Consider the following 17,016-nt stretch of genomic DNA (forward strand, 5'->3'; position numbering starts at 1 on the left):
TCTGAGTTCGAGGCCAGCCTGGTCTACAAAGTGAGTTCCAGGACAGCCAGAGCTATACAGAGAAACCCTGTCTCGAAAAAAACCAAAAAAAAACCAAAAAAAAAAAAAGAAAGCAGACTGAGCAAGCCATAGGGAACAAGCAAGTAAGCAGCACTTATCCAGGGTTTCTGTATCAACGCTCACCTCCAGTTCCTTGTGCTGAGTTCCTGTCCTGACTTTCTTCAATGATGACTGTTGATATAGAAATATGAGCCAAATAAACCCTTTCCTCCCCAAGTTGCTTTTGGCCATGGTGTTTCATCATGATTAAGACATCCCCACATAGGCTCATATATGTTGGAATGCGTAGGCATAGAGAATGGCACTACTTGAGAAGGATTGGGAGGTGTGGCCTTGTTGGAGTGAATGTGGCCTTGTTAGAGGAAATGTGTCACTCACGGTGGGCTTTGAAGTTTCAAAAGGCCAAGCCAGGTCCAGTGGCTCTCGCCTCCTTCTGCCTGTGGATCCAGATGTAAAACTTGTAGCGATATCTCAATACCATGTCTGCCTGTGCATGCCACCATGCTTCCCACAATGATGATAAGGGACTAAACCTCTGAAACCGAAAGCAAGCTCCAATGAAATGCTTTCTTTGATAAGAGTTGCCATGGTCATGGTGTCTCTTCACAGCAATAGAACAGTGACTAAGGCAGAGGGGTTTTATAGCATTACACAGTAATAAGATAACAGTGTCAAATGTCCATCTGATTCCACAGTCACAGCTGAAGGCCAGGCCCTTCAAGAGGCAGGCTATGGAATGGGTTACCCGCCTCAGATAATTTGCCTGTGTTTGGCTAAGGAATTTTAGCGCCATAATCCAAAGATGCAGCTGACAATAGAGATTTCCAAATGAGACAGCTATAAGAAAACTTATTCCCAACTCCATCATAACAATACAATAAGTGCTTTGGGTTAAACACACCCTGAATCAGTTAACCACCAGATATAGCGTATTGCACAAATGATGATTTTACCCACTCATCAGTGTTATGTCTCAACTTTCTCTACACTAATCATTTACAGACTGTTGACAGATATTTGAACCTGGGGTCAAAGTGAACATGCCCAGTTATACAACAAAAAATCTATAAAGACCTTTATCAATTGAGTGTGCATCACGGTAGAATTCTCTGCTATGGTGGACCACAGTCAAGGATGGTTTAGCACAATGAAGGTGCTCGCCACAGCATTGCTTCTAGTCACCCTGCAGTGTTCCCATGCCCTGAGTCCCACCAACTGTGATGCTTCTGAGCCTCTGGCTGAGAAAGTTCTAGACCTGATCAATAAAGGGCGGAGGAGTGGCTATGTTTTCGAGCTGCTGCGGGTCTCTGACGCCCACTTGGACAGAGCGGTAAGACATGGCCAATGGAGGAGTTGAGCTGGGAGACAATGTGGAAGGTGGGAAAGGGACTGGAGGAGCAGACTGCTTTGCATAATTAACAACTTTCATCAGGTTTCCTGTTTAGTTTCTGAGGTGCTCAAAATTGTTGGGTTTACCTTTAAACTAACTTTTGTATTGGCATATCAGTAACTATGCATCAATCTGTAACTATTCTGAAGCACCATAGAGCCCATAGAACAGTGAGAACTTTGAAAAGGAAACTAGAATTAGCCGTGCTTCTCAAGAAAATAATAATCCGCAAAATTCACATAGGCCAACTGTGAAAAATAGGATATTTTTGTGACCATATCCATGCCAAAGATATTGGAGCGATTTAATGATAGATCTCTTAATCCTGAAAGGGAAATATGTTGGTATGTTCTGGAGGATAGATGGGATTTGAATAAGTGTATTCCAACACCACAGCTCCTCAAGGTGAGCAGACAATCAGAAAGAGTGATACTGCAAAGCAATTGAACAAGCAGGTAGGAATTACAGAAGTTCAATAGGGCTCTGGAAAGGCTGAGCTCAGTGTGAAGTTGGAAGAGAGTACGGGCTTATCTTGAAGCCAAGTAAGCTTACTGTCTTCACTTAAATTGTATGGTTGTTTAGACCGGATTTGATAGGCTAATCGGGACTCTGGAGAGATGCTGTTTCCTCCCCCTGCAGCAATAACAGTAACAACAACAATAACAATTTCATACATTTTCTACGATGGAATGTCTAAAATCAGGAAGCCAGAGCAGGGACAACTGCAGATGACGCACAAAGCAGTTTATACTTTTTACAGCATTGGGAACCACTGCCAAACACAGAAAACCGTAACACAGCAACTTAAGACAACCAACAATTTAAAGAGCATCTGTCACACTCTATCACCTTTGTCTGACACAGGGTCAAAGAGAATGGCGCTACCTCTGAATGGCAGTACAGAAAGTGGGAGGAGGGGGCACAATGGGACTGAGGAGGCAGAGGCAGGTGATAGGGATATGGACTAAGAAGCTGTTCACTTATCCAGGAATGCGGAAATGAGGACCAGACCGAGGCAGTGGCCAAACTATGGACTAGACAAGACATAAGAGACGTTTCAAGGAAAGACCACTCAGCCTTGTTTATGATTGGTTAAAGGAAAAAACCTGATAATCGCAAGATGTATTTATATTTCTTTTCTTACTTGTTTTGTTCTGCTGCTGCTGTTGCTGCTGCTGCTAACTCAGGCTGGTCTTGAACTCTTGATCTCCTCCTGAGCTTTGGAATCTGAGGTGTGAGCCCCATGCAGATTTACTTTGTATAGCCAGAAACACCCCCCCAATAATTAATAAAGCCACTGAGAACCAGGGAACCCCAGAGAGATCAAGAGAAGAGGTTTATCTTCAGATAAGATTAAGGAAAGCCAGCTCAGGAACAGAGATTAGGACTACGAGGACAGACCAGAGGAGGTGGTGGCTATTGTCACCTTTAACTCTGGGTTTGCACTTTCAACACTACCCTCCAAAAAATAGACCATTTAGTGGCAGCTTTTTAAAGGTGAAAGAAGAAACCTCTGGATCTACAGTAGTGTATGCCTGTAATCTCAGCATGTGGGCCTGTGAAGCAGAAACATCAGTTCAAAGCCAGACTGGGTTCTTACATTCTGGGATCCTGTTCTTTAAAAAGAGAGAGAATGAACAAGGGATAGAGAAATGGAAAGGGGAAGGAAGAAGAGAGAAAGAAAGGTGAGGGGGCAGGAAAAGAGGGAGTGGAGGAGAATTGAGGGAAAGAAAGGAAAGGGAAAGGAAGATATTGCTTTTATTAAAACAAAAACAGGGCTGGAAAGATGGTTCAGAGGTTTAGAGCACTGACTGCTCTTCCTGAGGTCCTAAATTCAATTCCCAACCATTTGTAACGAGATCTGGCGCCCTCTTCTGACATGCAGGCATATATGCAGACAGAACAGTATTTATAATAAATAAACACATCTTTAACAACAACAACAACTGCCGCAGACCCTCTGGGCCCCTTTGTCTGCGTGGAACGGGTCTCTAGTCGTGGGTGGGCAAAGTGTCGGATGAATTGACAGACAGATGCACACAGGAGAGGTTGTGTTGGATCTGAATGTAATTTGTCAAATCGAGCATCAAACTTTTTATGCAGAAGACAATAAGGAAGTTGGGTGACACACTAGCAAGGTACAAAGAGGTTACTGGATTCTTACATAAAACAGAAGAATGCAAACACAGAAGGTCTAACGGGAACCACCTGAGATAGAATTCATTGTTAACAACTGGGATCAACAAGGGCTCCACCTAAGATTCGCTTAATCTTAGAAGCCAGGGTCAAGGGCTTCGTGCCTTTGCCATAGTTCCTATTTTAGTCTATTGTATAGTCCACCTTCCCCTTAGGCCATTGTAAATGCGTGTATGGGTGTAACTCAGCTATAGTCTTAGAAGCCAGGTGTGAGGTCTTTTCACTCATAGGGCAAGGGCTTTCACACCCAAGTCATGGTTCTAACTAGGGAGTTTCTTTCTAGCTAACCATCTCATGAATAATGCAATACTCTAAAATCACAGCCCGATCTACTTCCTAAACCATTGTAAATTCCTGTGTATGGGAGCGACTTGGCTTTTATTCTAAATGTTAGTGTAGTACCAGAGGCTATTCTGAATGTCACTGAATAGCAACATTCCTACTGAATTTCAAGCCCATGGTCTTGCTCAAGGACGTTCTAGGACTGTTGGAACACTGGCAGAAGGCTTTAGCTATGTCAGAATTTAATCTTAAAAGGCACTTATAATAGGATAATACTAAAAGAGAGCACGTGGATCCATACACTAGACTAACACGGGAATGGAAAATTAATGTATGGGTTAGAGAGAATGCCAGACTCCAGGAGTGAGTTTCTGTGAAACTCTTTGTCTCGTGAGTAGCTTTTAAGCCTCAGCCTGTCAAGCTGACTCACCGGAGAGCGTGGCAAACAACAACAACAACAACAAGGGACTGGAGAGGTAGCTCAGCAGTTAAGAGAATTGGCTGCTCTTCCAGAGGACCCAGGTTCAATTTCAGCACCCACATGGCAGCTCACAGCTGTCTACAACTCCAGTTCCAGGGGATCTAACACCCTCACACAGACAAACACCAATGGACACAAAATAAGAATAAATAAATCATTTTTTAAAAAATGAACAAAAAAAAAAAAAACCCATAAACCAAAACAAAAAATCTCTGTGTTCCCGCATCCTCCTGACCTGTCCCTTCCTTGTCTCCCTTAGGGAACGGCCACGGTCTACTACTTAGCTTTAGATGTGATAGAGTCTGACTGTTGGGTCCTTTCCACAAAAGCCCGGGATGACTGTCTTCCATCGAGGTGGCAATCTGAAATAGTAAGTAACTGGGACCACTGGGCTCCTCTCACCATTCTTCCTTCTAGTCTGCTCACTCACGGGAGCCACCACCACATGCTGGGCTACCACAATGGGAAAAGATGCTGGTGATTCACACAGATGATATTAACTTTCAATTGTACTCTTGTGGCCCCCTGAGATAACATCACCAGCTTCAAGTCTTAGGCAAATCAGCAAACATCTTTAGACTTCAGTATATGGACTCCAGTGTTATTTCCAGACCACACAGCCTATGCATTTATGAACTGGGATTGTGTGCTGTGAAGACTGCTGGTAGCAGTAATGGCCACTGTTGCAGTGAGGAATTAGGTCTCCTCTTGTGTATAGACCTGGATACTGAGGCCAGTCTCCCTGTCGTAAGTGAGAGTGCAAAGGAATGAGCAGACACAGGATGCCAAGTCCTGAAGTGAGAGGTTTACACACTGAGGGGCTCTATCTAGTCCTGCCTTCTTTGAAAACATTTGGGGTATTGCCACAGTCCACTTAAGCAGGTGCTCTCATAAGGGTTTGGGATGCCAGTGGTGTGCAGCTCACAGTCTGAGAGAAGACTGATGGAGAAACCCCCAAACACACGTTATGAGAGATGGTGGCTGTGTTTCCTCAAAGTCAAACTGAGGCACGTAGTTCCATAAGGGCTTAAAATCCTCTTCTTTTACAGGTGATTGGACAATGTAAGGTAATAGCCACAAGATACTCAAATGAGTCTCAAGATCTTAGTGTGAATGGCTATAACTGCACCACAAGTTCTGGTAAGGTCATCTGCTGAATTGCACAGAACTCAGTCATACCGTGGTAACCATTCTGTAACAGCATTATGGAATGGGAGAGGGTGCCTGTCCTTGTGTTGTCCATTAATTAGTATGAGTCTCCTGACATTAGACAGAGCACAGCTCCCTGCTTCTGACATACCTCACTTAAAGACAGTTATTGTATAGATGTGGGAATTTATTGCAGAGACTTAATTCTGAGGTTAGGCCGGTTTGAGCTTGAAGTCGAACCTCATTATTTACCCATTCTTTCTGAGTCAACACTGTTGAGATGGAATCGTGTCATCATTGTGTCTAGATTCTGCCTCCAAAGTCGTGCCAATTATTTTATCTCCAGAGTACTTGTGACTTGGGGAGCAGGTTACTTAATTGATTTAGGTTTTCCTTGTTTAGAATTCTTGTTGGAATTAAATAGAATGAGGTCGCTTTGCAGAATACTTAGCCCTTGATAAGAATTGGCTTCAACAAGTTGAAAGTTCTATATTTCAGTGTATAAAGTAATTATATACTGTGTTAGCTAGTGCCGATCATTCCATTTAATCCCACACAAGGCTATGAAGTAAACGTTGTAGAACTTTTTATTGCAGAGATAAAAATAATTGGGGCTGGCAAAGATTCCAAGGTGTGTTCTCAGAAGCACACTGAGGCATGACAAAGAATGTTATATCTAAATCTCTACAGTGTTGACTCTAGAGTCCAGACTCTTAAGTATTTTAGTATTTTTTCCAAAAGAATTAATTAGGTTTGTTTTGTTTTATTGTTTGTTTGTTCTTTCATGAGACAGGGTTTCTCTGTTTAGCCCTGGTTGTCCTGGAACTCACTTTGTAGAATAGGCTGGCCTTGAACTCGCAGAGTTCTGCCTGCCTCTGCCTGCTGGATGTTGGGACTAAAGGCATGGCTACCGCTGCCCAGCTAAGAATTAATTTTAAAGGGGCATATTTCAGCTTGAACAGCTGAGCAGTTCAGACTGAACAGCATTAACAACACAGCCGCTTCTACAGGAAATTGCTTTTAAAAAACCGAGAGAAGCAAGGCGTGGTGTTATAGGCCTATATTCCCAGCACTCGCCGTGGTGTGGGTCTGAGGGTAGCTACAGGGTGATTCCCTGTGGCTGATTACCTGTGGGGAGAGAGAGAGAAGGGAGTGGGGAGGGGGAGGGGGAGGGGGAGGGGGAGAGGGAGATTGTGTGCAACCATTTTCTGTAGCTTTAACTTAAAGCTTCCATTCTCTCCTTGACAAAGAAAGGAAGCACAGAAGCATAGCTCTTTCAGCACATTTTGAAGGCCGGAATGGGCATGGCGTCATGGATGGAGGTCAGACAGAGCGGCAGGGAAGAACAGCTGCTGCCTCGCTGATTGATCTTGACAAATTACTTTAACCTTCAGTTAGTCCATCTGTAATAACAGTGTCCCTCTCTGGGCTGTGCTTACATGTGCTGTATTCTGATCTAGTGTTGATGTTGCCACTTCCAACTCTGACCCTGTGACATGGCTGTCTTTCTCTTTCCTCTAGTCTCTTCAGCACTTCGCAACACCAAAGACAGTCCTGTACTCTTGGACTTCTTTGAGGATTCCGAGCTCTACAGAAAGCAAGCCCGTAAAGCCCTGGAAAAGTACAAAATGGAGAATGGTGACTTTGCCTCTTTCAGAGTGGAACGGGCAGAACGGGTTATAAGAGCGGTGAGTTCCCACTACCGCAGCCTGGCAGGGGTGAGCTGAGCGCCTTGCCCTGTACACTGTACACCTGTCTCACTTGGGCAGCTACCTTTTAAATCGTTGCAGCCTTTGATGCTTAGTGAAGAGCAATCCCATAAACTTCTCTTACTGAAGAGACAATGGGATGAGGATGGAATTATTATCTGACAGAAAAAAAGAAGCCAAAGGAAAGGCAAGAGCATTATTGGATTACTTGAGCACTAAAAAACATCCAGTGTTAGCGTCCTATGGTAGAATACTAAGGCTCATAGATCTAGAATTCTAGTGCGTCCTACCCAGAGCTGTTATGTGGAACAGACAGTTAATGTTTTGGCTTTATTTTAAAGATTTATTTATTTATTTGTGTGTGTGTGTGTGTGTGTGTGAGTATGTGTGTTTTGTTTGTATGTGTGCTGAGCCCCCAGAGGTCAGAAGAGGGCATTGGATCTCCTGATTGGGAAATGAACTGGTCCTTTGAAAAGGCAGTGAGTACTCTTAAACACTGAAATATCTCCCCAGCCCTGCCAAGTATTTTGAAAAGGGAAAATCAAATAGATCATGGTGTTTCAAGCAATGGGATGCGTATAACATGGCGTCCTATGAAGAATGTGCTGAACCAACAGGCACTGGCAGGAGGGAAGAAGAAGGCTTCACACAATATTTAGCATGTGAGCCCGTGTATATGAGGTATTTAATCACCTGCATGCTTCTACATGCAGGCAAAGCCTGTATAAGGAGAAGCACTTCAGACCAGTGGGAACAGAGCTGAGGAGATGGCCCACAGGTTAAGAGCACCCACTGCTCTTCCAGAGGACCTGGGTTGGATTCTAAGAACCTATGTAATGGCTCACAATCATCTGTAACTCTTGATCCGGATCATCTGACACCATCTTCTGACCTCCTTAGACGGAAGCATATGCAAGAAAAACATCTCATGCATAAAACAAACAAACAAACAAACAAACAAAAAAGTAACAGTGACTCCCCCCAAGAATGTGGATCTGGGGCTCAGGGAGACTGTTTTTCCCTGCTATGCTATGCCTGTATACTACAGAATTTCCGGAAAATGGTGATCTCTTATCACTGATGTAATATATTTTTATTCGGCAGCAACCAAAGGAAAATAGCATGTATTCATCATTTTAATTCCCATAGTGCTTTACAAGATGTTGTATAATGGCTGTTACTTTTCCTCTTAGCTTTTATGCTCATGAAACCATGTTGATTCCTCTGTTCTAGAGAGGAGAGGAAAGAACCAATTACTATGTGGAATTCTCCGTGAGGAACTGTTCCACACAGCAGGTCCCCAGGTCCCCTCTGGTGAGTATGGTGTGCTGTCATTGAGAGAGTTAAAGAATATACATTGCATTATATACATATGCCTAGAATTGAATTTTCAATTCTTTAAGACTAAAGGCTTAGTGAGCTAATAACCAGCCTGCACTAAGGCCATCTACACCAAGAATTGACGCTTGCAGGTATCCCAGACGACAAGTGAGGACATTACTGTGGCCCTGCCAAGCTTGGTTAGAATCCAGCACTTCTTCCTGAATCAGATTGACCATTATTTGCTGGAAGGTCTTACTGACGACACCCAATATTTCCTTCCTTTAGTCCTTGATTAGCAGGGTTTTTTTGGTCATCATGATGAGAAAATGACTAAAGCACTTCGTATCTTGGTGTTTACAAAGCATCTCCACATACATTATTGTCTGCTGAGCTTCCTGACAGCCCCAGTGTGGAGGTTCAAGTGTCTGGCTCACTTACCTGTGCACTGTTAGTTAATTCTCAATTCGAGGGCTTTTCTGGGTTTTAATGGCACCTCCACTTTCCCCAGCCAGAAGGGGAGAGGCATGTGCTGGGTCATCAATTTCACAAATGCAAATGCATACTTATATACATACACATTCCAGCTGCTCAAATTTCCTACTTGAGCCAGTTCTAGATTCCTCATTAGAAGCCCCCAAAGACAAACACTTCACTGGGTTTGTGTGGTGCTAAAAACCCACTGCAGAGTCATGAAGGTTGGAGAAGGGGAAGCTAGCAGCCTCCCCTCACGTAATCAAAGCTGCTTGTACCTGTGGGTATCCCACTCATTTGCAAAACTGAATTTCAGAATCTTTGTCCAATTCATTTCCCACTGCTGGTAACTGGCAAGTCCACATTCATATAGGTCTCCTTGACTTCCAAACTCTACAGACAGCCTCAATGCCTAGCTTTTTTTAGAAATGAATTGTCTTCTTGTCCTTTGACAAATGGGTTTAGGGGCTTCTGGAACACAGAATGCCAGCCAGTTAGAGCCATTAGACACTCATGTTAACAGGGCTCAAGCAAACCCATCTTTGTAGTGGCTCTGCCCTTCCCAGCATTTGCAAGTTACACAAATCTGTCTTCAACAGCGTTTCCCATTCTCCCAGGCACAAGCCACCCAGGTCTTTATTGCAGAAACACTAGCCTAAGGGTAGCAGGGACATGTGTTCCTAGTACTACATACAGGTGTGCAGTGTGTCTGTTCATGGAAGAAACCCACAGAAGCCTGATAAAAACCTGTGGAACCGGTACTTCATCCAAGTGTTGACTATGTGACAATAATAAATAACAGATGTGGTGTGTGATAGTATTGTCTTTCATTTTCCTTCTTTGTTTGGGTGTGGTGCATGTATGTCAGAGATTCCCCAAGGAAGATACAGACCCTTTCCTCTTGTTCATTTAAAGCTTTTCTTGGCTAGAAACATCACACCCCTGTGAATACACACATATATGGACACATTCACTGTATACCCCTCTTGCACATGCTAACAGGCATTTCCCTTTGAAGGTCTTTGGATTCTGCAGAGCACTTTTGTCCTACAATATAGAAGCCTCTGACTTGGAAACCCCAGATTCCACTGATATAAACTGCGAAGTCTTCAACATTGAGGTGGGTTGACTGAGCATCCTTCATCGTGAGCAGGACCAGACCAAGTGACAATTTCTCTTGCATAGTACATTTGGTTCATTTGAGTCTTATGATGTGTGTGTGTATACATGTGTATGAGTATATGTGTGTACATGTGTGTGTACATGTATGTGTGTGTGTGTGTGTGTGTGTGTGTATAAGAGACAGAAAGATAGAGACAGAATCACAGAGTAGGTTTGTTGTCACCAAAAACATGGCACCATAGATTTTGTTTGCTCCTTTGTTGTTTTGTTTTGTTTTGTTTTGTTTTGTTTTTTGAGACAAGGCCTCACTAAGTAGCATTGGCTAATCTGGAACTCACTGAATAAATTAAGCTGGCCTCAAACTCATAGAGATCTTCCCACCTCTGGCTTCTTAGTGCTGAAATTAAAGTTGTACACTGCGACACATAGCCAGATGTATAGCACCATGCCTAACCATAGATTTTTTTTTTTTTTTTTTTTTTTTTTTTGGTTTTTTCGAGACAGGGTTTCTCTGTGTAGCCTTGGCTTTTCTGGAACTCACTCTGTAGACCAGGCTGGCCTCGAACTCAGAAATCCGCCTGCCTCTGCCTCCCGAGTGCTGGGATTAAAGGCGTGCGCCACCACGCCCAGCAGATTTTTTTAAAAATTAAAGTGTGTTTTGGTATACAACTGTAATTCTAACATGTGGGAAACTGAAAAAGAAAAATAGTCAAGTTCCAGGCCAGGCTGAGCTACAGAGAAAAACACTGGTTTTTTTATTTGTTTGTTTTTAAAAGCTAAAGCTAGGGTTGAGAAGTTCAGGTGTCTATCTTCTGGAGAGTATCTTGGGACTGTGTTGAGAATGTCAGATCCATCAAAAATTCTACGTTAATAGGCAGTTCCTTGATAGAGTTTCATCACTTTTCATTGACACAAGAAAAAATAAGTTTAATACAATTTTTTATAAAACAGCATGTGTCGGGCAGTGGTGGTGCACACCTTTAATCCCATCACTTGGGAGGCAGAGGCAGGTGGATTTCTGAGTTCGAGGCCGGCCTGGTCTACAGAGTGAGTTCCAGGACAGCCAGGGCTACACAGAGAAACCCTGTCTCGAAAAACCAAAAACAAACCAAAACCAAAAACAAAAAAAAACAAAAAATAACACAGCGTGTAGTCCATCCAAAGGATCACTCTTACACATTAGCTTTCTGATTTGTCATTTTCCTCTTGGGAAATAATCAAGCTATTCAACGACACATTCCTTTTTTATTTTAAATGTAATTTGGCTAGGAAAAAAAAAATGTAAGAACCAGAGCTGGAGAGATGACTCAGCAGTTAAGAGTATTTATTGCTCTTCCAGAGGACCAGGGTTCAATTCCCAGCCCCACATGGCAACTCATGGCTGCCTGTAGCTCCAGTTCTAGGGGATCTGCTACCTTCTCTGGCCTCCACAGCCCCTCCCCCCACACACACACAGTGCATAGACATACATGCAGGCAAACCCCTACATATAGTAATGTTTTAAAAAAATCAATGCTTTTTTGGGGGGGTATCCTACTTCTTAAATCAATTTGTGAAATCTTTGAGTGCCTCCAGTCTAAATCAAGCCTAACATTTAACTTCTTACATAATTTTATTCATGTCTTTGTGTCCTTTACCAGGATCATAAAAACACAAGTGACATGAAACCCCATTGGGGCCATGAGCGTCCTCTTTGTGACAAACATCTGTGTAAGCTCAGTAGATCCAAGGATCATCATCATACCCATAAGACAGATGAACTTGGATGCCCACCTCCACCAGAAGGAAAAGATAATTCAGACAGACCACGCCTTCAAGAAGGAGCCCTTCCACAACTGCCCCCTGGCTATCGCCCTCATTCTGGTGCCAACAGAACCCATAGACCCCCTCATAATCACAGTTGTAATGAGCATCCTTGTCATGGACATCGTCCCCATGGACACCACCCCCACAGTCACCACCCCCACAGTCACCATCCCCCCGGTCACCATCCCCATGGTCACCATCCCCACGGTCACCATCCCCCCGGTCACCATCCCCATGGTCACCACCCCCACGGTCACCACCCCCACGGTCACCATCCCCATGGTCACCATCCCCACGGTCACCATCCTCATGGACATGACTTCCTTGACAATGGACCTTGTGACCCGCCTTCCAATAGTCAAGAACTCAAAGGTCAGTATCATCGGGGCTATGGTCCACCACATGGACACTCAAGAAAAATAGGTCCAGGCAAAGGACTCTTTCCTTTCCACCACCAACAAATTGGATATGTCTACCAACTCCCTCCACTGAATATAGGTGAAGTTCTCACTCTTCCTGAAGCCAATTTCCCCAGCTTCTCATTGCCAAATTGCAACAGACCCCTACAACCAGAGATTCGGCCCTTCCCTCAGACAGCCTCCAGGTCATGTCCAGGGAAATTTGAGAGTGAATTTCCACAAATTTCCAAGTTTTTTGGATATACACCTCCAAAATAAAACCTGATTCCTTGGTAGGGGGAAGATGACAATATTCTGAATAAATAAAATATGACGAGTTAGAAATGAAAAGTGTATCTACTTTAACTTTGGTTTCATACATAGGGAAGTATGGGAAAGAAGCCAGAATGATGGGCAAATGGAAATGAGAGGAAAGATGTTGTCTTGGTCAGGGTTTCTATTCTTGCACAAAACATCACGACCAAGAAGCAAGTTGGGGAGGAAAAGGTTTATTCAGCTTACACTTCCACATTACTGTTCATCACCAAAGGAAGTCAGGACAGGAACTCACACAGGCCAGGAACTTGGAAGCAGGAGCTGTTGTAGAGGCCATGGAGGAATGCTGCTTACTGGCTTGCTTCTTAGGTTGCTTTCTTATAGAACCCAGGACCACCAGCCCAGGGATGGCACCACCTGAAATGGGTTCTCTCACCCTTGATCACTGATTGAGAAAATGCCTTACAGCTGGATCTCATGGAGGCATTTCCTCAAGGGAGGCTCATTTCTCTGTGATTACTCCAACTTGTGTCAAGTTGACACACAAAACCAGCCAGTACAGATGTCAATGCTAGGAACCAGAGGTGAAGTCTGTCTCTTGGTATTGAGTCAGTTGAGGCAAATCTGACACCCAGAATTTCTCTCTGCCTTGAGTTAACTCCCTAATTCTTGAGTCTCTGTTCCAGTCGTGCTATAGCTGGGTGTATTACCTTCTTCTCTGCTATGATGATAAAGCCTTGGGACCAAGGCAATTTAAGGAAGAAAGAGTTTATTTTGGCTTATGGTTCCAGAGAGATGAGAGTGCATCATGGTGGGGAGGCGTGGGAGCAAGTGGCAGGCGTGTGAAGAGGAGCAGGAAGCTGAGAACTCACATGTCAAGCATAAAGCAGAAAACGCTAACTAGAAGTGACAGGAGACTTTTCATTTCAAAGGCTGAATCTAATGACATATTCCCCCAGCAAAGCCATACCTCCTACACATCCCCAGACAACACCACAAACTGGGGACACAATGTTCACATATCTGGGCCTATGGGACCATTCTCATTCAAACGGATAAAGTGGGCATACCAAGAAAGTACATATTGTTTTAATATATTATTGTAAGAGTCACATTGTTTCCTAGTGATTTCTAGTCTAAATTCAATTCTGAAATGCTGAGTAAAACTGGCTAGTCAAGCAGTGGTGGTGCATGCTTTTGATCCCAGCACTTGGGAGGCAGAGACAGGCAGATATCTGTGAGTTCAAGATCAGCTTATCTACAGAGCAAGTTCAAGGACAGCCAGGGCATCACAGAGAAACCTTGTCTTTGGAAACCAAAAACAAACAAACAAACAAACAAAAAAACTGGCTACCAGCTGCAAAGAAAGCTTTAGCATAATCATAAGAATGAATTCAGACGTTCAAGAAATATCACTTATATTCCAATCAATTCCCGTTTCACCTAGGCACTCTGCTGGGCTAAGGGGAAATGAACCCTAGTCCTTCCTGGATCCCTTCAGCCTGCCTTTCCCCACACAGATTCTCATATAGTGCCGAGTTTGGGTGGACACAGAGAACCACTGGCCTGAACACATCTCTCTGTCAGGCTACTTTAACTGCCACTTCTATGTCCAACTAAGGATGAAGGCGTCCCCAGAAGATCACCCAGGGACAGGAATGCTGAGATGCACCACCCAGCTGTGCCCTTCAAGGGATCTGGCTCAGGCTGTTTCCAGAAGGGACAGCAGAACTCTTTGCTTACACTTTAATCCTCCTCCCCCTTCTTTGGAAATCTGGACTCGGGCATCAGGAGCCAGGTTAATACATTTTCAGATTTTCTCTACCTTCCAGCCACAATGGTCATCAGTACTCCACTGAATAACCTGCACAGCACAGTTCCAACAACCATTAGAGCATTGACCAACCACAGTTAACCACCTTGACCATCCTGGGGGCGGGGGGAGGGGGGACATTCTTTGACAGAAGCATGAACACAGAGCCAGCTGATGTAGCCAAGTTGAGAAAAGGCAGAGAAAATCAGAAAACCAAGAACAAATAAACTCAACTTAATAACCCAAAATATTGTTATCCCACAGAAACATCTGTTTTGTAATTCGCAAAGAACTTTGACTTTTGACTTTATGAAAATATTTCTTGAAAAGGAGAAATTAGAAGTCTGGAACATTTTAATTGATACCCTACTGCAGTTGCCACAGATAAACAATTGTATTAAAAACAAGAAACAAGCTGGGCATGGTGGCACATGCCTCAAAATTCCAGCATTTAGGAGGCAGAGGCAGAGGCAGGTGAATTCTGAGGCCAACCTGGTCTACACAGTAAGTTCCAGGATGGCCAGAGCTACATAATACAGAGAGCTTGTCTCACAAAAACAAAGAAACAAAGAAACAAACGAAAGTGTTGAGGTCTTATCTTTTGCTGTTTATTGTAATGCTAAGTGCTAGCCTCTAAGATCTGGAGTCTGCACATAGTTTCTGGCAACCTGCCCCCAATTAATTCTCATTGGTAAATAAAGATGCCAACAGCTAATCGCTGGGACGAAGACTCATAGGCAGGGTTTAGGCTCCCCAGGGGTTAGAGAACACAAGGAAAGTGGGAGAGAGACAGTGCAGCCATGGGATAGAGACATAAGGAGAATGCCCTGGGCCAAGAGAATGTGACTCGGAGAGCTAACTAATTGGAGTTAAGATCAGCCAAGATGGAACAAAGAAATTAGTAAGTAATTACAAACTCTGAGTTATTGGTAGGAGGTAGATTCTAACAGCACGCAGGGTAGGCAGTTGCCCAGCTATTGTGCTGCTTAAGACATATTAAAATATAAAGGCTGTGAGTGTGTGTCTTTCATCCACAAACATAAATGGTCAAAGGCAGGAAGGAACCTGCGCCAGGATTTTTAAAGTTTTACAACACGAAAGTATCAGTTCTATATGAAAGTTCTTTACATTCTAATAATATAAACTGAGTTTTCACCCCAGCTTTAGGCCCCTAGAATAATAACTCTGAGACTTATGTATTTTTACAATAACCTAGGCCATAAGCTTTGGCTGTTCCCTGATTAGACCATAACTTGGTATCATATTTATTCTAAATCTAAGTTCTACCATGTGGCTGGTTACCTCTGCTCAGCTCCCATGCTTCTGACCTGTTCCATGTTTTGGGCTCTCTCCTCCCTATCCCAGAATCCGTTCTGCCTACTTGATATCGCGCCTTCTAGTCTACCCTTTCCTATATGGGTTTTTTTTATTGACAAGTGATACAACTATACAGTCCTCAAGAGATTCTCTCTACAATTCCCCCTTTTAGTCCAATAAAAGATTCTTTCTCTTACATGAATAAACTATACACAATAATAACAAATATGAAAACTATCAGGCAAGATTTACACTATGTCTAGTCCATATGTTTTGGTAGCCTTAGAAAAAGTATCTTACTATCCATTACTCTATTAGTGATCTCAGAGTTCTGTACTTAAATCAATTTCTACCATAACTTGCATTATCAACCTAAAACATCTTCTTAGATGCTGAACAACATAAACTTATAACTATCTAGTCTTCAATTCCATCATAGACTAGAGAAGGAATAAATATTACCTGAGTATGTAGGAAGTGCAAACAGCTGCCAAAACTATAGAAATGACAGAGACAATTGACTATGTAGACAGTTACCCCAAATACCTCTAAATCATAGAAGCATCACCTTCAGCCTGCTGGCCCAGAATATCTGACAGACTTTCTGTGAAGTAGGAACTATTTGTCCTTGCTAAGCTTAGCAGTCAACTTCCTTGCATCCATGTTTGTGCAGTTTGGACAGCATACCATCAGCAGTTGAAGCAGGGGCAGTTTCTTGCCCAGTGGCGGCTAGCTTGCCACATTTGAAGCAAATTCCATAAGGAGTTTCTTCAATGCAATCATATTCCTTGATGTAGAATGCGGGTGGTGCCAGGAGAAAACATGTCTCGTTGAAAAAAAAATCTTTAAATGTCATATTCTATAGGTCTCTGAAGTTTTTGAACACTATCTATCTATCTACCTACCTATCTAGCCATAGCACATCTGAATAGGCAAACATTGCTTATTTCTAGGTATTAATATCTGTTCAACCTAGGAAGCATATTTTTATGATAAACTAGTCTAGCATCTAACATGAACATAAGCTTGATTGACTACCTATTAAATTACATTACTTAATTATCTTAAACAGTCTCTATTAGCAGCTTTAAGAGGCCTGGAACTAAATTTTGTATTTTTTAAATGAGCTGCATATGACCAATATGCTAAACGAGAGTTGAAACATAACATAACATACAGTACGTAGTTATTGCCCGCGCTTTTGTCCCCCCTGGTAAGAACAC

At 43.1% G+C, this 17,016-nt stretch overlaps 1 protein-coding gene across 1 annotated transcript; it reads left to right on the forward strand.

The window, feature by feature from the left end:
- The first annotated feature begins 1,119 nt into the window (after nucleotides 1–1,119).
- Hrg (histidine rich glycoprotein) lies at nucleotides 1,120–12,738 on the forward strand. Its single transcript, XM_021184912.1, has 7 exons — nucleotides 1,120–1,390; nucleotides 4,669–4,779; nucleotides 5,459–5,549; nucleotides 7,080–7,246; nucleotides 8,501–8,581; nucleotides 10,080–10,181; nucleotides 11,824–12,738. The coding sequence occupies exons 1-7, from the start codon at nucleotides 1,175–1,177 to the stop codon at nucleotides 12,664–12,666; spliced, it is 1,611 nt and encodes a 536-aa protein (XP_021040571.1). The 5' UTR covers nucleotides 1,120–1,174; the 3' UTR covers nucleotides 12,667–12,738.
- Nucleotides 12,739–17,016: the final 4,278 nt, after the last annotated feature.

This window comes from Mus caroli, chromosome 16, assembly GCF_900094665.2.
Source record: "Mus caroli chromosome 16, CAROLI_EIJ_v1.1, whole genome shotgun sequence".
NCBI classification, from domain to species: Eukaryota; Metazoa; Chordata; class Mammalia; order Rodentia; family Muridae; genus Mus; species Mus caroli.

What these genes read in the sequence shown, in the direction of transcription:
- Hrg (XM_021184912.1), top strand. Translation starts at nt 1,175, where the DNA reads ATGGTGGACCACAGTCAAGGATGGTTTAGCACAATGAAGGTGCTCGCC. An exon ending in CGAGGTGGCAATCTGAAATA is followed by an intron (nt 4,780 to 5,458) that starts GTAAGTAACTGG and finishes CTTCTTTTACAG; the next exon opens with GTGATTGGACAATGTAAGGT. An exon ending in AGGTCCCCAGGTCCCCTCTG is followed by an intron (nt 8,582 to 10,079) that starts GTGAGTATGGTG and finishes TTCCCTTTGAAG; the next exon opens with GTCTTTGGATTCTGCAGAGC.